At 47.9% G+C, this 23862-nt stretch overlaps 1 protein-coding gene across 1 annotated transcript in view; it reads right to left on the bottom strand.

The window, feature by feature from the left end:
- Positions 1-23862, bottom strand: part of LOC135892661 (IgGFc-binding protein-like) — a 108467-nt gene that overhangs the window by 7342 nt on the left and 77263 nt on the right. Inside the window, exons 21-32 of the mRNA XM_065420456.1 lie at positions 22480-23053; positions 14328-14905; positions 13295-13865; positions 11980-12575; positions 8217-8790; positions 7788-7981; positions 7169-7310; positions 5591-5919; positions 4640-5213; positions 2598-2926; positions 1416-2070; positions 62-390 (exon numbers count right to left, since the gene is read on the bottom strand). Coding sequence (XP_065276528.1) covers positions 62-390; positions 1416-2070; positions 2598-2926; positions 4640-5213; positions 5591-5919; positions 7169-7310; positions 7788-7981; positions 8217-8790; positions 11980-12575; positions 13295-13865; positions 14328-14905; positions 22480-23053 — 5445 coding nt within the window. The remainder of the gene's footprint in view (positions 1-61; positions 391-1415; positions 2071-2597; positions 2927-4639; positions 5214-5590; positions 5920-7168; positions 7311-7787; positions 7982-8216; positions 8791-11979; positions 12576-13294; positions 13866-14327; positions 14906-22479; positions 23054-23862) is intronic.

The raw sequence follows: 23862 nt of genomic DNA, 5'->3' as shown, positions 1-23862 counted from the left end.
CTACACAAAAAATACTGTTTTTAAGTAGAAAAGGCACAGAGCCCTGAGCTGGGAAACTCACCCGGACTTTGCCAACTTCCCTCTTGTAGATGGAGATGTTGTACCCATACACGTAGATATTGGTCACCTGCCAAAAGGAGATATCCTGGTTCCCCCTGTTGTCGTTCTTCTCATCGATGGTGAAGGACTCCAGGGTAGGGTCACTGCCACAGTACTTAGCAATGGTGTACTTGCAAGTGCCCTGCAAGTCAAACTTCAGGCCATCAAAAGTTTGGTACTGTGCATCCCGTGAGCCCAGGCAGATTCCAGCGTAGTCAGGAACACATGCCTCTTGTCCATCTTCAATTTTGCATCTCTCCTTGATCCGGCATTTCAGGGTTTTGCAGGTTTCTGAAAGGAGAAAGCCCAGTTCTATCAACAGAGTGGGGGACTCAAGTCAGGTGTCTAGGCCGGGGGAGCAAGATCTGCCATGAGCAGAGCATTCATGCAGAACCAACCAAGGCATGCTGAGGATACTCAACTGTGTGAGCAGTTCCACTGAAACAAATGAGGATACTCACATGTTTAAAGTTATGTGTGTGCTTAAATGCCCCTGGTTCTGATCCAGCACACCCTCAATAACCCATTGCTGTGGCACTGAAGTAATTGGCTAATTTCCACTGACTCCTTTGAGAGTGGCATTTCAGTCCATACATCAGTGAGCAGGCCCACCGATGTCACGGGGGGAAAAGGGGCAATTACCCAGGGGCCCAGGCAATTTAAAAGGGCCAGCGGCCCCCAGCCATTGCTGTGGTAGCAGCTAGGAGCCCCGGGCCCTTTTAAATCACCCAGGTGGACCTCAGGGCTCCTAGGCGCAGGGAGGGTGGTACCTACGGCAGGGAAGGCAGCCAGGCAGGCATGTGGAAGTCCTGGCCGTGCCGGAAGAGCGCACCCAGCAGTGCAGCTGCCCTTGGGCCCGGAATTGCTGTCGGCGGGCCTGTCAGTGGGAGCCACACGTGCTAGGGGTTAAATTCTGAGAGTTGTAAGCACCTTTGACTCCCATGTATTTCAATGGGAAAAAAAGTTAATCTCCTGGATCTCCCCTCCTAATGCCTGGATCTCCCACAGCTTTGTTCTTATGCTGTTTCACTCTGAAAACCACTAGAAATGTTCCACAGACTCCTATGGCCCATAGACACTGAACTACACCATTGCCTGCTTGCTAGATACATTGCACTTATAGCCAAATTGCAGATAAGCTACCTGTGTCTGTCATTCTTTCAGGCTTGCGAGTTCTTCGAGGGGAGACTACTAGGGTACACTTAACCAAACAATGAAAACCCTGCAGAATAGGGGGAGCTCTACCCTAAGAATCAGTGCAGACCCCAATGCCCCAGGAACCTGGATCTTCCCATCCCCATGCTCAGGTCACTCACCATCTCCTCCATCAACAGGGGAAACTGTCAGATTAGTCCCATTGCCACCTGTTTCGATAGAATCCCAACCTCCTAATTCATCACAGCTGGACGGGGTCCTCCAGTCATAGACAGTGACTCCAAGGTTCCCGCAGGTGTCTGCGTAGGCCTCCAACGCAACACAGAGAATGCTCTTGTTCTCCTCATTCAGACACACGTCATAGATGCAGTTGTCAAAGATGTTGTCGGGGCTCACCGTGGAGTGACACTCTCTGAAGGGGCCTCCCGCTGCTTTACTGATCACCCCACAGTGACTGTCATCCCCATACAGATCTCTCTTGCTCTCATCACATGTCAGGCAGTTCTCTTGGCAGGAATGCCAGCAAAAGGGGTCCCGGTCTTGGACTTTCCAACTGGCAGCCCAGTCCACGATGGTGGAGACTTTGATGCTGTTGGAGGACATCATGTCGTCTTCTGGGTTCTGGTTGAAGTTCCCACAAAGACCGCACATGGCACCATAATAGCTGCTGGGGAGGGTGATTTCCAGATGCCAGTTCTTGTTATATCCCACCCGGAGGCCAACGTCCGTCTGCATGACAGTGCTGAGGCCTTTCTGGTACAGTCTGATTTTACCATCTTTCAGCGTCACCGGGAGACTGGTGATCACGCCGTTTAGCTAGAGACAGACAGGAGGGGAGGAACATGAAGGGCATTATTCTTCTTTCATCCTCACTTGCAATTACTCCAAATGTAGACTCACCATTCATTTTGGCTGTTATTCATTGTCACTCTAACCAGCAGCAAGTAAAATAATGGTCAAATCCTTAATCACTGTTTACCCATTCCTTAGTCAAGAAGAACAATTGAAATCAATCCAAAGTCCCTGAATAAACACATTATTTATCTAGCTTCACTATCTACCTACAGTATCTGTTTCCAGAATTCCCTATATCTCTATATAGATTCTACCTATCTGAAATAGCTATCGATCTAGCCACAAAGCCTTGTTTTTGCTATCTATCTATCTGTAAGTTTTTCAAACATACAGATCATACAGATCAGATGTATTTATGTACTTGTATTGCCCACATGACATATTCAGCTGACGGCATCTGTTTGGGATTCTGTTTATGTGAGACACTACACAAAAGTACTGTGCTTTGTAAGTCGAAAAGTGCCAGAGCCCTGAGCTGGGAGACTCACCCGGACTTTGCCAACTTCCCTCTTGTAGATGGAGATGTTGTACCCATAGATGTAGACGTTGGTCACTCGCAGAAAGGAGATATCCTGGCTCCCCCTATTGGCGTTCTTCTCATCAATGGTGAAAGGCTCCAGGGTAGCGTCACTCCTACAGTATTTGGCCAGGGTGTAGGTGCAGGTGCCCTGGAAGTCAAACTTCAGGCCATCAAAAGTTTGGTAGTGCATGTCCCCTGAGCCCAAGCAGGTTCCCATGTAGTCAGGAATACATGATGTGTGGCCATCCTCAGTCCAGCATGTCTCTTTGGTCCGGCATTTCAGAGCTTTGCAGGCATCTGAAAGAAAAATTTTTGGTCATATCAACATGGCAGGGTACTCAAGTCCAGTATCTAGGCTCCTAAGTGCTACAGTAGTATAAATAATCATAATAATCTATATATAATAAAGTAGTAAGGCGTGTACCTATGCCATGCCAAGAGTCCTAACCATTGTGAGTTAGAGGTATCTCAACCAACCACCACCCTTACTCTACACCTAGTTTGTATTCAACGATATAAGGGAGACTGCCCCACAGTTCTTTAAAGATTGATTCACCACCTATACAACTTAACACAAACTCTCCAACGCAGTCCACATGCCCAAACAAATCAACACAAAATCCCCAAACATGATCCCCCAGACACACACCCCTCATTCGTCACCCACAGAATTCAACACAAAATTCTTCAGCCCAGTCCCCCCGATACAAATTAACACAACCACCAACACGACAACACAGCCAGCACATGATAACCCCAAACACATAGCTCCTCATTACAGCACACACTCCTCTTTCACCACCTTCCAAAATTTCTCAACATAACACAAACACTTGCTCACCTATATTTAGACTTGCCATAAAACAATAAACGTGAGTGGCAAAGCTGTGGGTTATCAATTAATAACAATAATGATAGCATGGGAGAGCCAGACTGGTTATGAGCACAACCTTCACGCAGAACCAGCTTACCCACCCATTGCATGCTGAGCGGATGGCAAGTCCATGATAGTCAACAGACTTGCTTGCTGCAAGTTATAGTCCCAATCCAGCAAAGAATTTAACCATGTGAGTAGTTCCATTGAAATCAATGAGGCTACTCACATGCTTAAAGTTATTCATGTGCCTAAGTGCGTATGTCTCTGATCCAGAAACATGCTGAGGACCCTCAATAGGTTGTTTCTGTGGCACTGAATTCATTGGCAAATTCTCATTGACTCCAGCGGGAAAAGGATTTCAGTCCATAAGTCAGCAAGGGCTGCAGGTGCTAAGAGTCAAATTCTGAGGGGTTTAAGCACCTTCAGATCCCCACATGCGTCTGACGAAGTGGGTATTCACCCACGAAAGCTTATGCTCCAATACATCTGTTAGTCTTAAAGGAGCCACAGGACTCTCTGTTGCTTTTTACAGATCCAGACTAACACGGCTACCCCTCTGATACTTCAGATCCCATGCATTTCAATCGGAGAAGCACATCTCATGGAGCTGTCTCCCCTCTTAACTCCACAATTGTCTATAGCAGCTTCACTCTGAAGACCACCAAAAAAGTTCCACAGCCCCCTATACTCCATGGACACTTAGAAACACTGAACTCCACCATTGTCAGCTTGCCAGATACATCACACATATAGGGTATATATACATAGCAGACTTGGGCAGCTAGCTTACACTGTCACCTGTGACTTTGCATCCATGCTGATATTTTTAGATATCAATCCCAAGCCAAGTGAGTGTGTGAATATCCACCTGAGCTGAGAATTATGCCTCCCAGCTGCAGTGTACATGTACCTGAGCCAACTGAATCAATGATTGTTTTAGATCTCATTAACTAACAGGGCCAGGCGCGTTAGCTCTTAGCTGATTGACTGCTAGGGGGAGCTCTACCCTAAGAGTCAGTGCTGACCCCAGTACCTCAGGGATCCTGGATATTTCCATCCCCATGCTCATCAACAAGATAAACAGATTGACTACCGCTACTGTGGTCAATAAGAAACCAAGCTGCCAGACTCACCACAACTGGATGGCGTCCTCCAGTCATCGACAGTGACCCCATGCTTCCTGCAGGCTTTCGCATAGGCCTCCAGCGCCTCACACAGAATGCTCTTGTCCCCCTCATTCAGACACATGTCATAGATGCAGCTGTCAAAGAAGTCATCAGCACTCACCCTGGAGTGACACTCTCTGAAGGGCCCTCCCGGTGCTTTACTGATCACTCCACAGTGACTGTCATCCCCATACAGATCTCTCTTGCTCTCATCACACATTGGGCAAGTGCCTTGGCAATAATTCCAGCAAAAGGGGTCCCGGTCTTGGACTTTCCAACTGGCAGCCCAGTCCATGATGGAGGAGACTCTGATGCCTTTGGATGACGTCATGTCATCTTCTGGATTCTGGTTGAAGTTCCCACATAGGCCGCACGTGGCCCCATAATAGCTGCTGGGGAGGGTGATCACTACACGCCAATTTTTGTCATGTGCGATCTGGAGGCCGAAGTCCGTCTGCAGGACGGTGCTGAGGGCTTTCTGGTACAGTCTGATTTTACCGTCTTTCAGCGTCACTGGGAGACTGGTGATCACACTGTTCAGCTAGAGACAGACAGGAGGGGGGGAGGTATGATAGGTGTTATTGCTCTTTCATCCTCACTTGTTCTTACTGCAACTGTCACCTTGCCACTCATTTTGGCTTTAAATCATTGTCACTTTAACCAGTGGCATGTGAAAGAATCACTGAAATCAATGTGACTTTCCCTGAATAAACACAGTATTTATCTAGCTACACTATCTATCTATCTATCACAACCATGTCAAACACACAAGACCAGTTGCATTTATGTACTTGTATTGCCCATATGATATATTCAGCTCATGTCGCCTGTATCTAGGATTCCATTTGTGTGAGAGGCACTACACAAAAAATACTGTTTAAGTAGAAAAGGCACAGAGCCCTGAGCTGGGAAACTCACCCGGACTTTGCCAACTTCCCTCTTGTAGATGGAGATGTTGTACCCATACACGTAGATATTGGTCACCTGCCAAAAGGAGATATCCTGGTTCCCCCTGTTGTCGTTCTTCTCATCGATGGTGAAGGACTCCAGGGTAGGGTCACTGCCACAGTACTTAGCGATGGTGTACTTGCAAGTGCCCTGCAAGTCAAACTTCAGGCCATCAAAAGTTTGGTACTGTGCATCCCCTGAGCCCAGGCAGATTCCAGTGTAGGCAGGAACACATGCCTCTTGTCCATCTTCAATTTTGCATCTCTCCTTGATCCGGCATTTCAGGGTTTTGCAGGGATCTGAAAGGAGAAAAGCCCAGTTCTATCAACAGGGCAGGGAACTCAAGTCCAGTGTCTAGGCTGGGAGATCCAGCCCTGTCATGGGCACAGAGTTCATGCAGAACCAGCGGAGCTAGCCAGAGGACACTGAGAGGTTGGGAAGCCCGGGATACTCAACAGCACTTGGTTTGCGGGAAGCTGTGGTTCCAATCTATCGAAACACTTAATCAAGTGAGCTCAGTTGAAATCAATAAGGCTACACACATGCTTCAAGTTATGCATGTGCACAAGTGCCTATGGCTCTGATCCAGCAACATGCTGAGCACCCTCAATAATACATTGCTATGGCACTGAAGTCATTAGCCATAGGTGTGGGAACTAGGAGTGCTGGGGGGGCTGCTGCACCTCCTGGCTTGAAGTGGATTCCAGTGGAGGTAACGTTTACAGTTTGGTTCAATGGCTCTCAGCCTCCCCAGTGTAAAAATTGTTCCAGCCCCCCTGTCATTGGCTAACTCCCAGTGATTCCATTGGGAGAGGGAATTCAGTCCATAAATCAGTGAGAGCTGCAGGTGCTAATGGTCAAATGGTAAGAGGTGCCAAGCACCTGTGACTCCCATTGGAGGAAAAGTTCATCTCAGAGATTTCCCTCCCCTCCTAACTCCCCACAACTCAGTTCTTATGCTGCTTCTCTCTGAAGTCCACCAGCTCAGTTTATAAAGGCTAGTGTGTGTCCTCTCCACATCGAAGGAGGGGAGGACTGGGTAATGAACTTACACTGGTCAGGCTTCTGACCAAGGCAAGATGGTACCGTTCTGGGGTGCAAGGTTGGGGCGCTGGGGGGAATTGGCTGGAGCCTCCCTATTGTTGGTTCATAAACGGCTAGGAGAAGCATTCATATAACTCAGTTGAGTGTGCCCCTGCCTGTGGATGTCTGTGTAAGTGCAGTACCCACCAGAGGTTTGTAGCTTGCCAACAGCATCATAGTGAGAGGGATACCTCAGGTTGGACAGAGGGCTCAGCAGTCCCACAGTCCAGGTTTCACCCTGGGAACCTCTGTAACAATCATACTTCTTGCTGAATTTCAAATTGCCTATCTCTGTCTATGATTAGCTAAGCAGGATCAGGCTGGTTAGTTAGCAGAAGGGTATTTCATGAGGAAAAATAAGCGTAATAAATAATCTGTTGTAAACAGGTTTCTCCCATCCCTACCTCAGTTATTCCACCCACAGTAACCCCTCGGGGCATATTTCAATCAGTGACTCTCCTTCACCTTTGCTGATGCAGCCCATGATACCATCTCTGATCTGGCAGGTTTCTCCACTGGTGCAGCTGTGGGCTTTGCAGGTCACCCCTCGGGCAGAAACGCAGGTGCAGCTCTGCTGGCACTCATTCGTCAGGATGGTCTCGCTGGGCTGAGGGGACGTTTGGAAAAGGGGAAATAACACAGTGCAATGGGGAAAAGATTATTTATAATAATTTCTGGCAGTGCTAAACCCAGAGATGTGTGGTGATGTGTGTGAAGTGTCTGTTCTGTTATCATATTATTTGCTCTTAATGTTAAAGAGAAAGGCTGTCTCATGGGCTCAGCACTGGACCAAGGGCCAGAAATAACACCTAGGTTTTAACCTCCCATCTGCTCCTGATTCACTATGTGGCCACGAGCAAGTCACTGCCTCTCTCTGTGCCTCAGTTTCCCGACAACAGACAAAGTGAATTAAATAATCTTGCCTTTCTTGGCGGTTTGGGCATTGGGTACTAGCAGAGTGGGGGTGCCAGGCTGGATGGGCCAAAGCTCTGATCCACTAACTAACCCTATTCCTGGCTAGTGTAGGGATTAAGATGTGGATAAAGCAAACATTAGATCAGACCCAGACCGCTTGAGGCGGTACCTTGTAGTATCTCCCATGCTCAAAGCACCCACAATTCTCCAGAGTCACACAGCCCTGGCCGTCGAAGAAGAAGCCCTCGTCACACTGGCAGCCTTCAGCACAGGTCTCTGGGCAGTCCATGATGTCTCCAGTGCAGGTGGTGGTGCAGAGGCTGGCACACATCTCGTAGTGGCTGTTGGCTGGGCAGGTCAAAGCTTAAATAGAGAGAGAATTAATTTAGGGCAGGAAAGATCTCATACCATGAACCAGAGGTACAGAGACATGAAGGGGAGGAGAGCAGGGCTGGGAGGAGAGGACCAGGACACTTATTTAAGGTTGGTTTCCATCCAGAGGAGTTTCTGAGGAAACCCAGAGGTTTGGAATGAGATGCTTTGAAATTATGACCCTCCCCAGTGCGTCCCAGAGACCCATCAGCATCACAGCACTTACTGCAGAAGGAGGTGCTCCTCCAGGACAGGATGGGGGCCTCAGCCTCTTGGCAGGCTGTCACATAGCTGTGGATGCTCTGGCACAGAACCTGTGCATCCCCGTTGCCCAGGCACAGATCATACAGGCAGTTGTTGAAATACATGCTGGGGCTGACCGTGCCATGGCAGGTGGCAAAAGGGCCATCAGGGGCTGTGAGCAGCCCGCAGTAGTTGTGCTCTTTGAAGACATCTTCCCTCCCATCCTCGCAGACCGGACAGCTGTTCCCAGCACATTTGTCTGTACAGGAGGCTTCTGGGATCTGAACTTCCCAGGCAGACCCGAAGGATGCAGTGTCTGGGGCCACCCTGCCATCGGGGAGCAGGAACTCGTCATCCTGCTGCCCTTTGTAGTTTCCGCACAGGCCACACATCCGGCCATGGTAGCTCCCCGGGACTGTCACTCTGGCATGGTAAACCAGGTCATAGCTCACGGTGAGGCCAAAGTCAGTTTGCACCAGGACCTTCACGCCGTGCTGATACGCCCAGAGCCGCCCATCAGCCACGATCACAGGCAGGTTGTGGGACACCCCGTCCACCTGGGAGAGACAGAGCATCCCGTGTGAGCTGTGGGGAGTGGATACTGTAGGGTTTGGGTTATGGGCAGTGAGTTTTGAGATTTTGTTCTCACTGACACTGTAGCGTAAATCCAGTATAACTCCAGATCTCACTTTAGAATAACTCCAGATTTACGCCAGTGCCACTAAGATCAGAATCTGGTCCCAGGCCTGCAATAAATTAGGCAGTAAAAGCCCTGATCACTGTATCACATGATCACTCTGGCCCACATCTCTCTCTGTCCCTCACCTCACTCCTGATCCTTTTTCTTTCCCACTCCCTCCATCTCCTTACCCTGCTCGACAAAGCCCTGGCTGGGATGATTTAGTTGGTGTTGTTCCTGCTTTGAGCAGGGGGTTGGACTAGATGCTCTCCTGAGGTCTCTTCCAATCCTAATCTTCTATGATTCTATGATTCTTTGCCTGCACCTGTTTGGGAGCTGACTTCACCACATCTCAGCTGTTCCCCTCTGTCCTTAGCTTCAAGATGCTCAATGGCCTGAGCCCAGGGTATCTAAAAGATCAGCTAAACTTCGGGGATGAAAACCATGTGTAAGCAGGGTCTGAATGAGCTGGGGGAAAGGACTCCAGGAACAGATGGTATTTGCATAAACATACCTACTCTGCCTAGGTATTCAGCAGAGGGGGCTGCTTTGCCAAAGTGCTCAATTTTGGCCGCTGTTGGGTTACAAATCACTTGTACAGACACTCTTCTCTTAACCTGTGTATTATATAATTTTTTTAACATCAGCTTTAATAATATTTTTAAATTTGAGTGGAGGGGTAATGAAATGTTGTTATCCTGATTGTATGAGCAGAATGGTACTTACCCGGTCCTGACTGATTGAGGAGTTCCCCTAAACAGAAGCTCACTTGCTAAGCAGGGGGTAGAGAGGCCAGATCCCAGTGAAAGAATGGTGATGGTGGTGCTGACTAAGGAGTCCTAGACAGCATTTGACTCTACGCTGTATTGTTCAGTGATCGCTAGAGCTGAAATCACTGGTAACCAGACGCTGAGCCTTAGATCTGGTGTGGGACCATAGGGGCTGGAGCACCCATGGGGAAAAAAAATGGTGGATGCTTAGCAACCAAGCTCTCTCTCTCCCCCCAGTGCCTCCCTCCTGTCGGAAGGCCCCACAGATCAGTGCCTCCCCCTCTCTCCCCGCCCCTCCCGCCTGCCACAAACAGCTGTTTTGTGGTGTGCAGGAGGCTGGGAGGGAGAAGCGAGGACCCAGATCGCTATGGGGAGGGAGCAGAATGGGGCGGGAAGAGGCAGACAGGGGTGAGGCCTTGGGGAAGAGGTGGAGTGGGGGCGGAGCCTGGGGCACTTTGAAAAGTTGGTGCCTGTGTGTGGGACAGTGTTGCAGTGTAAGAGACTGTACAGCCTGCCCTAGCAGTGAGGTTCCCCGGTACCCTCCGAAATCACTGAGAGCTGGGTCAAGTGGTGGGACCTCAGAATATGCTATCGCAGCAGAGAGACAGCGGTAGCAGGGTGTGGTGGCAGTGGGGTGGTGGCAACAGCAGTGGCAGAGTAAACAATGGGGCAGCAGTTGATGGCACAGTGGCCAATGGTGGAAGAGTGAATGGCAGCAACTGTGAGTCACAGCGGCTGCAGCGGTGGAGGTATTGCTGGACACTTTCCCCCCTGGAGGTGGGAGGTGAACTCATGTGAACACACCTCTGAACTCTGGGTCTTCACTGACCAAGGGGAGGGATAGCTCAATGGTTTGAGCATTGGCCTGCTAAACCAAGGGTTGTGAGTTCAATCCTTGAGGGTGCCATTTAGGGAACTGGGGTAAAAATCTGTCTGGGGATTGGTCCTGCTTTGAGCAGGGGGTTGCACTAGATGCCCTCCTGAGGTCCCTTCCAACCCTGATATTCTATGAAGGACAGTAACTGAGTGGGGCACAGGGGAGTGATGTGCTAAAAAAGGAACATTTGTGGTCTCACTTAAACACCTAAAAGGTGAGAAACTGAGGCAAAAGACACTGCCCAATGTACTTTGGGATGGGTGTTTGCTCCTGGTCACATGCTTTCAAATCGTGCTTGTGGGGTTTTCCCAAATTCATGCTGGGTTCCTTTTCCCTTTTTATTTGTCAAAGGGGAAGTATTGCCTCTTAGAGATACTCAGGGCTGGTGTTTAATTTTCCCTGGTTACTGGGCAGAGGCTCAAGCCGGTTCTGTTTTGTATTGTTAGGAGGAACCCCTAGATATTGAACCTGGCCCTTATTGCTGCCCACTCCATCTGGCAGAAGGGCTAAACATGACTAACAACTTCGTTCCTAAGGGACAATGGAAATCTCTGCAATAAGGTTAGACTTTGTCTCTGCACATGGCAGAGCATTATTAGGTGCTGGTCCAAGACTGGGGAATGAACTGCACCAGGAACTAAGAACCATTGCAAATCTCCCCACCTTCTGCTCCAAGTGCAAGATGCATTTCTTTGTCCTCCCTTCTCCAACATGTATACATAGCAACATAAGTGTATATTTATTATTATTAAGAAAAATCCACAACAAAACACCCCACTGAACACACAACTTCCCCTGGGAAGAGGAGGAGAGAACAAATAGGAGACAGAAGTGAGTCAGATTGCTTAGTGTATTACTGGAAGATGCTCAAATACTCCAGTGATGAGCATGGAATAAGAACCTTGTAACAGGGTGGCTTGCCCCTTAAGGGCTAGTGGCCTGAGGCCAGCCAACCCTTATTACTAAGGAGGCACACCTGAGCACCAATCACATGATTCCCCTATAAGAGCAGCTGGTGAAGGCCAGGCTGATGGCCCAGCACAAAGAGTTCCCAGGGAAAACAGATGAGAGTGCAGAGGCTGATGCAGACCAGTACGCTCCAACACGGAAACCTGAAACTCGGGAAGTGAGAAGACAGGCAGGAAATGCCTGGGAGTGACCAGATAAAGAGGTAAATGGGTGGATCTGAAAACTTTATTCATAATGTATGCTAATTTAATAAACCAAACCCCTAGGAGGGCTGCTATTATTAGAAGTTGTAAAAGTTATTCAGAGGTCCAAGAGGGTAAACTGAGGAAGGCCACCTATAGAGTGACCTCTGGCCACGAGAGGACAAACCAGTATAGAAGAAGAGAAGAGAATCTCTCCTGTCCAAATGGAATCAAGAATGATCTAAATGAGGATCTGGAGAAGGACTTACCATGATGAGCCCCTGTTTGCTCTGCAGCAGGGTGAGTGTGATCCCATACACCTGGATGGACACCAGCTTGGCCATGGACACATTCCTAGTGCCCCAATCTTCTTTCTCTACGCTGATAGTGAATGGTGTAAGGTCACTGGCATCGGTGCAGGTCTTGGCCAGGATGTAAGTGCAGGTGCCTTGGAAGTCAAAGGGGACCCCATCGAAAGAGAGGTAGTGGGGATGGCCAGAGGCAGAACAGGTTGCAGATCCAAATGGGTGGCATTTCTGGATGCTGTCCACCACACCGCATTGCTCACCAGCACCGCAGGAGAATTCCCTACACACAACCTCCCCACCAGCCTGACACACGCACTGCTCCTCGCATGAACCGCTCGGGTGGAAGGTCTCCTCAGCCTGGTAGTAAAGTCCTCTGTGGAGGCATCCGCACTGGGAAATGGGGACGCAGCGGTCACCACTGAGAACAAAGCCGTCGTCACACACGCAGCCTTCCTTACACTGGGTCATGCATTGCACCGGGGCATAGAGGTTGCTGCATGTCAGATCACAGCTGCTGCTGCAGAATTCATAGTGACTGTTCAGGGGACAGGACGGAGCTGTAATTAGAACAAAGAGTTAGCTCACATAGTGCATTAGCAATGTGTGCAATGAACCATCACAGAACATGCAATTTCATTCAAGCTCCTAATTTTCTATTTCCTTAGTTTGGTTAATTAATAAAAGGGCAACATCTCTAATTAGGTCCCAGGTCTCTAATTAGGCCCCAGAGACACCAGGTAATGGGATATAGACTCTCTCTAAGGGTTAGACTTCTAATCTGATCCAAGATCAGGGTGTAGGGAGTGGAGGGCTCGTGGGCCTGGAATTGTTCTGTAGAGCTTTTCACCACTAGCTTTTTGCTTTGACTCCAGGACAGTAGTGCCTAAAACTCATTCCCAGATGATGGCTTATGGGAGACGAGTTGGTGGGTTCCCAGACCAGTTCCTAGTGGACAGACATCACAGTTACTAAGACTCCGCTGTCTCCCAGCTCCGATTATATCCAGTCTCAGCAGGGAAGCTAAGGACTGGACGGACTACAGAGGGAACTACTACATCCCCAGACAGTACCTCTCTGGCCTGGGGTTCAGCACATTGATAGGGCACGGTGAGGGGCCAGCTCCTATGACTGTACCCATCCTTTGGAGAGAGGGCTTCTTTGTCACTTAAGAAACATTCTGCAGAACAGGATATGCTGAGCATTTAGCTCAACATTTACCAGCCAACAAAAATTAACAAGCCCCATGGGGCAATCAGTAGTGAACATGGCGACTCACAGCAGAATTTCGTAGTCCTCCAGGGATGCACCATAGCTCCAGCTTCCTGACATGCCTCGGCATAGCCAGCAACGGTCTGGCAGACGTTACTCTCCCGCCCACTGAGGACGCAATAGCCATACACACAGTCTACGAAGTATCCATGGGGGTCCACTTTGCTGTGACATCCTCTGAAAGGGCCACTCTTGTCTAGGATGATCCCACACTGCCCTCTGCTACCTCGTTGTTCCTTTTCAATAGCCTCTACACTTGCGCATGGTGGTATAGTTACTGCAGAGCATCCCGGGAGGTCGCCCACCTTCCAGCTCTGACCAAAGCTGATGGGGCTTGATGCCAGTGTGCCATCCCTCATGAGCATGTCATCCTCCCTGTCACTGTTAAAATTGCCACACAGACCACACACGGCTCCCGCGTAGGTGACTGGCAGAGTGACCGTGATGCGTCCTGACCACCCGGCAAAGGTGACAGTGAGACCAAAGTCTGTCTGGATCACTGTGGCCCAGCCCTTTCTATACACAGAGATTTTCTTATCATCGAGGTTGAAGGGAAGGTTCATCAGGAAATCGTTCATCTGTAAGAGCAAATCATTCAGTATATGAAACATTGCTCACTCGAGGTGGAACCTCTCACTCCAGCACATAATTATAATAAAAATCCACCTGTGTTAAACTTTCTCCAGTCTGCCCTGCTCCCTTTCCTACAACCTGGCTGAATCCCAGCTCTCCAGACATTGCAGGATCCTCCAACCAGACTTTCATTACCTCTGGCTTTCGCTATTGCAGTTCCCTCCTCTCTGTTCAACCTGAGCCCCAGCTCCCCAGGTTCCCACATATGTTGGATTCTACTGACACCTTCTGACCCATCTCAAGTGAAATGACAACACTTTAAATATCTCCATCCTCTCCCTGCTCATAGAAGAATCCAGTTACCATTCATCCTATATTTCACAATCCTTCTATGCACTGTCTGTAACCTGTGTTGAAGACACAGGTGACTTTCTAGAAATGTTTTAGAGAGACTCGAGACAACTCACCAGGACTTTCCCAGGGAATTGATTGCTGACCCTGAGGATGGTCTGATAAACCTTGATCTGTAGAGGAGCAGTATTGTTCTCCTGGAAGTAGACTTCAAAGTCCACCAGTCCCTCCGGTTTCTCGCACAGAGCTGTGAGCTGGTAGCGGCAGGTGCCTTGGAAGTCATATCTCTGTCCATCAAAGGTGGCGTAGTGCATATTCCTTGTCACAGAGCAAGTGGCGTAGCTGGAGGGGTAACAGCCCCGTACGCCATTCACTAGCTCACACCTCTCCGTGTGTTTGCACGTAGCGGCCACGCATTCGACTTGTCTAGTGGCTGCGTTGCACATGCACCGGGTCCCACATACCTCATCGACCCAGAAACTCTCATTGGAGGCATAGGGGCGCCCTTCAAACTGGCACCCACAGCTGCCCTTGGGGATGCATTTGCCCTGGCTCAGCACAAAACCGTCCTTGCACTGGCAGCTTTCTATACAGGGGTCTTGGCAGCTGCTGGGGGCTGACTGGTCCACACACGTGGCTGGGCAGGCTGTTCCACAGAGCTGGTACTGGCTGTTCTCCAGGGGGCACTTCATGGCTGCGGAGTGAAGGACCAACAGATTTAGCAGCAAATTCTCTCCATGCAAAAGCAGTATTTAAAATAGACAGAGGGGGATGTATCTTGTGGGGCTCTGAGAGCCTCGAATCCCAGTGACCTCAACAGGAGCCGAGGGTGCTCAGCATGTTGCAGGAGCTGCTTAGCACCTTCCAGGGTCAGGTCCATATTAAGAAGAGTGGATATTGAATAGAGACCTCTTTAATGTGTTTAAATAAATAAATACTGTGATGTTGCACTCCATATGCTTTATGGAAGTATGCTTATGAATATGACATAACTGGCATATACTTTATGCTAAATACTCCTTGTATGGTGTCATTAGAAAGCTTGTAATCTACTAAGTGTGTTTATCCTAATTGTTTGTGTGTGTTATTTCTATATCTGGAGTTAGGAGAATAAACTATAAACTTGTATCACTGATGTAAACATATTAAGTGGAGGCCATTAAGGGTGCTCCAGAAACAATCAGTTGTAAATGGCCTTAGTCACTTGAAAGCCTTCCTGTGTAGGTGTGGGCCATCCCATGGGGAATGGAGACTAGGGGTCTTACAGTGACATGTGACCACGTCACCTGATAATGAAATTCATCTTAAATCTGGTACTTTTCCTTTTAGAAGGAGGGGTGGGGACCCAGGGAGACAAAAGATTCCCACCTTGTGCCAAAGCTATAAAAAGGGGTGGAACAGGACAAAGGGGGCGGCCAGTCATTAGAAAACACCTGCTTACCAACTGAGATGTCTGCTGGATCTAACAAAGACTATATTAGGCTTAGACTTGCGTGTTCTGTTTTATTTTGCTTTCTCATTTACTTTGTTCTGGCTGTTATTACTTGAAACCACTTAAATCCTACTTTTTAGTCTAAATAAAATCACTTTTGTTTATTAATAAACCCAGAGTAAGTGATTAATACCTGGGGGAGCAAACAGCTGTGCATATCAGTGATACAGAGGGTGAACAATTTACAAATTTACCCTGTATAAGCTTTATACAGAGATTTGGGGTTTGGATCCCATTGGGAACTGGGTGTCTGGCTGCTGGAGACAGGTAACCTGTTGAGCTGTTTTTAGTTAAAGTCTGCAGCTTTGGGGGCATGGCCCAGACCCTGGGTCTGTGTTGCAGCAGGTTAGCGTGTCTAGCTCAACAAGGCAGGGTTCTGGAGTCCCAAGCTGTCAGGGAAAATGTGCTCAGAGGTAATTTCAGCACATCAAGTGACAGTCCCAAGGGGATTTCTGTGACTGAACCCATCACAAATACTATTGGGAATTGTGTGATTATGGGAGATTTTAACTTCCCAGATATAGATTGGAGGAAAAATGCTACCAATAATAGTAGGGCCCAGATTTTCCTGCATGTGATAGCTGACAGATTTCTTCACCAAATACTCACTGAACCAACAAGATGTGATGCCATTTTAGATTTGGTGAGTAGTGAGGACCTTGTAGCAGAACTGGTTGTAGGGGACAACCTGGGTTCGAGTGATCATGAACTAATTCAGTTTAAATGGAAGGATAAACAAAAATAGATCTGCAACTAGGATCCTTGATTTCAAAAGGGCAAACTTTAAAAAAAAATAAGGGAATTAGTTAGGGTCCGGGAAGTAGACTGAACTGGAGAACTCAAGGATCTGAATGTGGAGTTTCAGAAGCAATCTGAAGCCTGCATTCCAAGCAAGTGGAAAAAATTCATAGGGAAGGGTTGCAGACCAACCTGGATGAGCCAAACATCTCAAACAGGTGATTAAGAGAAAGCGGAAAGCCAACAAGGAATGGATGAATCAGGAAGGAAAGCTACCTCTTGAAGGTCACAAAGTGTAGGGATCAAGTGAGAACTGCCTTGCAAAGGAAATTAAACTTGGACCTTGCAAAGGAAATTAAAACCAAGAGTAAAATTTTTATAGCCATATAAATAAAAAGGAAAGAAGGTCATCTAGTCCAATCCCCTGCTACAAGCAGGACCAAACACCAACTAAATCATCCCATCCAGGGCTTTGTCAAGCCAAGCCTTAAAAACCTCTAAGGATGGAGATTCCACCGCCTCCCTAGGTAACCCATTCCAGTGCTTCACCACCCTCCTAGTGAAATAGTGTTTCCTAATAGCCAACCTAGACCTCCCCCACTGCAACTTGAGACCATTGCTCCTTGTTCTGTCATCTGCCACCACTGAGAACAGCCGCATCCTCTTTGGAACCCCCCTTCAGGTAGTTGAAGGCTGCTATCAAATCCCCCCTCACTCTTCTCTTCTGCAGACTAAACAAGCGCAGTTCCCTCAGCCTCTCCTCGTAAATCATGTGCCCCAGACCCCTGATAATTTTCATTGCCCTCCACTGGACTCTCTCCAATTTGTCCACATCCTTTCTGTAGTGGGCCCCCCAAAACTGGACAGAAATGTGGGACCACTAAGCACTGAGGATGGGGTGGAGATTAAAGATAATCCAGGTATGGCCCAACACTGAAACGAATACTCAGTTTTTAGTAAGGGTAATGAGAAGTTTCGGGGTAGTGGCAGGATAGCTAATGGGAACAAGTATATGGAGGTAGAAGTTACCGCATCCGACGTGGAAGTCCAACTCAAAGAGCTTAATGGAACTAAATTGGGAGGCCTGGATAATCTCCATCCAAGAATATTAAGGCAACTGCCACATGAAATTGCAAGGCCAATAGGAAGGATTTGTAATGAATCTGTAAACTTGGGGGAGAATTTCTAATATTGGTCCTATTTTTAAGAAAGAGAGAAAAGTGATCCAGGAAACTACAGGCCTGTTAGTTTGACCTCAGTTGTATGCAAGTATTTGAAAGAGAAATAGAGATAAATGGTAATTGGGATAAAATACAATATGGTTTTACAAAATGTAGATCATGCCCAACTAAACTGATCTCCTTCTTTGAGAAGATAACTGATTTTTTAGACAAAGGAAATGCAGTAGATCTTACGTACCTGAATTTCAGTAAGGCATTTGATACAGTTTTGATTACCACTACAAAAAGTTTTTTTTCTCTCCTGCTGGTAATAGCTCACCTTAACTGATCACTCTCGGTATAGTGTGTATGGTAACACCCATTGTTTCATGTTCTCTGAGAGTGTGTATATATATATATATATATATATATTGTGACAAAGTTCCTCCTCTATCTTGGTGGGTCCTGCGCTTATTGGCGGATTTTCTTGCCTCAGAGATTCACCATGTGGGTTGGGGAACAGCCCAGAGACCTTCCCCTCTGGAAGAACCCACAGTCCAGGTCAATTGGGAGGTTTGGGGGGAACCCGGGCCCGCCCTCTACTCCGGGTTCCAGACCAGGGCCCTGTGGACGGCAGCTGTTTATAGTGCCTCCAGTAACAGCTGCGTGACAGCTACAACTCCCTGGGCTACTTCCCCAGGGCCTCCTCCAAACACCTTCCTTATTCTCACCACAGGACCTTCCTCCTGGTATCTGATAACGCTTGTGCTCCTCAGTCCTCCAGCAGCACACCCTCTCACTCTCAGCTCCTTGCGCCTCTTGCTCCCAGCTCCTCACACTCGCACCACAAACTGAAGTGAGCTCCTTTTAAAACCCAGGTGCCCTGATTAGCCTGCCTTAATTGATTCTAGCAGTTTCTTCTTAATGGCTCCAGGTGCCCTAATTAGCCTGCCTGCCTTAACTGGTTCTAGCAGGTTCCTGATTACTCTAGTGCAGCCCCTGCTCTGGTCACTCGGGGAACAGAAAACTACTCATCCAGTGACCAGTATATTTGCCCTCTACCAGACTCCTGTACCCCACTGGTCTGGGTCTGTCACTATATCTATATCTATATCTATATATACACATACACAGAGAGAGAGAGAGAGAGAGAGAGAGAGAGAGATCTTCCTACTGTATTTTCCACTGCATGCATCCGATGAAGTGGGTTTTAGCCCACGAAAGCTTATGCTCAAATAAATTTGTTAGTCTCTAAGGTGCCACAAGTACTCCAGCTCCACATGGGAAATTATTAGTTAAATTGGAGAAGATGGGAATTAATATGAGAATTGTAAGGTGGAGAAGCAACTGGTTAAAGGGGAGACTACAACAGGACATATTGAAAGGTGAATTGTCAGGCTGGAGGAAGGTTAATAGTGGAGTTCCTCAGGGATTGGTCTTGGGATCAATCTTATTTAACATTTTTATTAATGACATTGGCACAAAAAGTAGGAGTGTGTTAACAAAATTTGCAGATGACACAGAGTTGGGAGGTATTACCAATAAGGAGGAGGACCGGAATATCATACAAGAAGATCTGGATGACCTTGAAAACTGGAGTAATAGAAATGGGATGACATTTAATAGTGCAAAGTGCAAGGTCATGCATTTACAGACTAATAACAAGAATTTTTGTTATAATAATAATAAATAATTAATGGAGATATCCCATCTCCTAGAACTGGAAGGGACCTTGAAAGGTCATCGAGTCCAGCCCCCTGCCTTCACTAGCAGGACCAAGTACTGATTTTGCCCCAGATCCCCAAGTGGCCCCCTCAAGGATTGAACTCACAACCCTGGGTTTAGCAGGCCAATGCTCAAACCACTGAGCTATCCCTCCCCCCCAATGATACATCCCCTTGTTATAAGCTGGGGATGTATCAGTTGGAAGTGACAGAGGAGGAGAAAGACCTGGGTGTATTGGTTGATCACAGGATGGCTAAGAGCCACCAATGCGGCTGTGAAAAAAGGCTAATGCAGTCCTAGGATGCATCAGGAGAGGGATTGCCAGTAGAGACAGGGAAGCGTTAGTACCATTATACAAGGCACCAGTGAGACCTCATCTGGAATAGTGTGTGCAATTCTGGTCTCCCATGTTTAAGAAAGATTAATTCACATGCAGAGAAGGACGACTAGAATGATCCAAGGAATGGAAAACCTACCTTATGAGACAAGACTTGGCTTGTTTAGTCTAATCAAAAAAAGGCTGAAGGGAGATATGATTGCTCTCTATAAATACATCAGAGGAATAAACACCAGGGAGGAGAGGAGTTACTTAAATTAAGAGCCAATGTTGACACAAAAACAAATGGACATCAACTGGTCATCAACAAGTTTAGCCTAGAAATTAGATGATACCCATCACAGGAGTGAAGTTCTGGAACAGCATTCTAAGGGGAGCAATAAGGGCATAACACCTTACTGGCTTCCAGACTGAGCTTGATAAGTTTATGGATGGGAAGGTATGATGCGACTGCCCACAAAGGCATGTAGCTGATCTGCGAGTGGTAGCAGCAATGTCTCCAACAGCCAGTGATGGGACACTACATGGGGAGGGTTTTGAGTTACAACAGAGAATTCTTTCCCAGGTGTCTGGCTGGTGGGTCTCACCCACATGATCAGGGTCCAGCTGATTGCCATATTTGAGGTCAGGAAGGAATTTCCCCCCCAGGTCAGATTGGCAGACCCTAGAGATTATTTGCCTTCCGCTGCATCTTGAGCCACAGGTTACTTGCTGGTTTAAACAAGTGTAAATGACAGATTCTCTGGAATTTGAAGTCTTTAAATCAAGATTTGAGGATGTCAGTAACTCAGCAAGAGGTTAGGGGTCGGTTACAGGAGTGGGTGGGAGAGGTTCTGTGGGCTGCAACGTGCAAGAGGTCAGACTAGATTAACATCATGGTCCCTTCGGGCCTTAGAGCAGTGGTTCTCAACCCGAGGTCCACAGGTCGCTCTAGCCCATGTGACATTAGGGTGACCAGATGTCCCGATTTTATAGGGACAGTCCCGATTTTGGGGTCTTTTTCTTATATAGGCTCCTATTACCCCCCACCCCCTGTCCCAATTTTTCACATTTGCTGTCTTGTCATCCTATGTGACATCCTCCGGGCCATACAGGTCTGTCGCATCTTACGCGCATTTAACATGCACAAATTCAGCTTTACGCGGTCGGCAAAAACAAAAAACAAAAAAAAGAGAAAAATAACAATTTAGACTCATAGACTCAGACTTTAAGGTCAGAAGGGACCATTATGATCATCTAGTCTGACCTCCCGCATGATGCAGGCCACAAAAGCTGACCTGGAATAATTCTCTCCCTTGACTCAGCTGTTGAAGTCCTGGAATAATTCTCTCCCTTGACTCAGCTGTTGAAGTCCCCAAATCATGATTTAAAGACTTCAAGTCACAAAGAATCCTCCAGCAAGCGACCCCTGCCCCATGCTGCGGAGGAAGGCGAAAAACCTCCAGGGCCTCTGCCAATCTACCCTGGAGGAAAATTCCTTCCCGACCCCAAATATGGCGATCAGCAGAACCCCGAGCATGCGGGCAAGATTCTCCAGCCAGACCCTCCGGAAAATGTTCTCTCTAGTAACTTTTAATATCCCATCATTGACCATTGTTACTAATTACCAGCGATGGCACGTTATTGACCTATTGACTAAAATCACGTTATCCCATCAAACCATCCCCTCCATAAACTTATCAAGCTTAATCTTAAAGCCAGAGAGGTCTTTCGCCCCCACTGTTTCCCTCGGAAGGCTGTTCCAGAACTTCACCCCTCTGATGGTTAGAAACCTTCATCTAATTTCAAGCCTAAACTTCCCGACGGCCAGTTTATATCCATTTGTTCTCGTGTCCACATTAGTACTGAGCTGAAATAATTCCTCTCCCTCCCTGGTATTTATCCCTCTGATATATTTAAAGAGAGCAATCATATCCCCCCTCAGCCTTCTTTTGGTTAGGGTAAACAAACCGAGCTCCTCGAGTCTCCTTTCATACGACAGGTTTTCCATTCCTCGGATCATCCTAGTGGCCCTTCTCTGTACCCGTTCCAGTTTGAGTTCATCCTTTTTAAACATGGGAGACCAGAACTGCACACAGTACTCCAAATGAGGTCTCACCAGTGCCTTGTATAACGGAACCAGCACCTCCTTATCCCTACTAGAAATACCTCGCCTAATGCATCCTAAGACCGCATTAGCTTTTTTCACGGCCACGTCACATTGCCGACTCATAGTCATCCTGCGATCAACCAGGACTCCGAGGTCCTTCTCCTCTTCCGTTACTTCCAACCGATGCGTCCCCAGTTTATAACTAAATTTAAATACTGTTCCTGTAGTGCGGGCGATTCCACCCACCATTACACTCAATGTAATTTTGACTATACGCGGTTTTCGCTTTACGCGCTGACCATGGAACATAACCCCAGCATAAGATGAGACAGACCTGTACAGGTAATATATATATTGTGTGGATGCAGCCCATATAACACCTAGAGAGCTGCATATACAGTCCACAATAGCAAATAGGTTGAGAACCACTGGCTTAGAATCTATGATTCTATGAGTGACTTAAAAACTGTCATCTTACCCCAGCTCCCATGTATTATCAGTGGACGTTAGATACTCAAAGTGACAGGCACCTTAGCAGTTCCACAGACAGACAAATACTGTGGGTACAATAGAACCCAGGAGTCCTGATTTCCCAATCGCTGCTCAATCCCAAACCATTCGATCACGCCCCCTCCCAAAACCAGGGCTAGAACTCAAGAGTGCTGAGTCCCAGGTTCCCCAGTCTAACCAGCACACCGTAGACCTTGGCATACAAATCTGTACTCACGGCATCTGGCCAGCTGCCTCCATTCCCCAATCCTGACCCCCTCCAGCTGGCAGGCATCCACGTAGGCCTTCAGGGCCTCACACAGGGCCTTCCGGTAGCTGTCGTTGTGGCACAGATCGTACACGCAGTTGACCAAGTAGACTGTAGGATCCACCTTGCTGTGGCACTGGCTGAAGGGCCCATCTGAGACCTTGGTTATCAGGCCGCACAAGGCCTCCTCCTTGTACTTTCTGGCAATGCTGGGGTCACAGGGCCTGCAACCTCCAATGCAATCGTGCCAGCAAAGCTGATCCTCATCTTCCACCACCCAGCTTTTCCCCAGGGCAGCGACACTGGGAGCCAGATCCCCGTCCGGGGTCCGGAAGTCATCGGAGGGGTCCCCGTTATAGTTGCCGCACAGGCCGCACAGGCTGCCGGAGAAGTCATTAGGGACGGTGACCCTCAGGTGGTTGTTCCAGTCATAGGTCACTCTGAGGTTGAAGTCGGTGCGGAGGACGAGGGAGGTGCCGCTCTGATAGAGCCGAAGGGCCCCGTTGTTCAAGGAGATGGGTAAGTGGGCCCTGGTGTTATTCACCTTCACGGTGAGAAAGAAAGGGGAAAGGTCACAATCAAGAGCACAGGTCTGTCATGTACATACTGAGCTCTACTCTGATATAGTTTTTCACTAGTATTTGCCTATTCATCAAAATCAAAAGCGTTTTGAGAAGATCGTTCCTTTTCCAAGGAGTTCTGATGGAAACAAGGCCGATTTCAAAACCTGTCTGTTTTTTCCTGCCACCAGCTCCTCAGCAGCCTGCTGGGCGGACTGACCTGGAGCTGGGGCTCCATTCGTCTTCATAGAAAATGTAGTAATTTATGAGTTTCGTTCCATATTTCGTTCCATACTGGAATGAAGCTAATTTTCAAAATATTGAAATCTTTCTGCCAGTGGAATTAGCTTTCTCAGGCCAGCTCTATCTAATGTGATGTTTTAATCCAAATTTGGTTCAAGTTTGTGTCCAGATTCACTGGAAATTGTGATTTGGCCCCATTGCTATTCATAGGATTTTTCCAACCAGGTCCTACATTATATCCATGATTGTGGTGTAGCCTGTTGTAGACAAAAGGACTGAGGAGAAGAATGAGTGGGAGCTACTCTAGGGGACGGGGGCTGCATTGGTTAGAACCATGAGGGAGCTGCTCTTGTGGGAACAATGCTGCATGGGTGAGAGCCCTTAGGAGGAGCACTTGAGGGGCAAGAGGTCTCAAGGAGCTGTGTACAATGTTCTAGGGTCCCTGAGGTACCTCAGGTTGGAGCAGGCTCTGTAGGGCAAAGCCCCGAGCTGCCTAGCTGTGCCTCAGTTTCCCCGTATCTTAGAGTTCAGGCAACGTCTTCCCGGATCC

Source organism: Emys orbicularis, chromosome 20, assembly GCF_028017835.1.
Source record: "Emys orbicularis isolate rEmyOrb1 chromosome 20, rEmyOrb1.hap1, whole genome shotgun sequence".
Taxonomy (NCBI): Eukaryota; Metazoa; Chordata; order Testudines; family Emydidae; genus Emys; species Emys orbicularis.
This window is presented reverse-complemented; position numbering and strand designations above follow the sequence as displayed.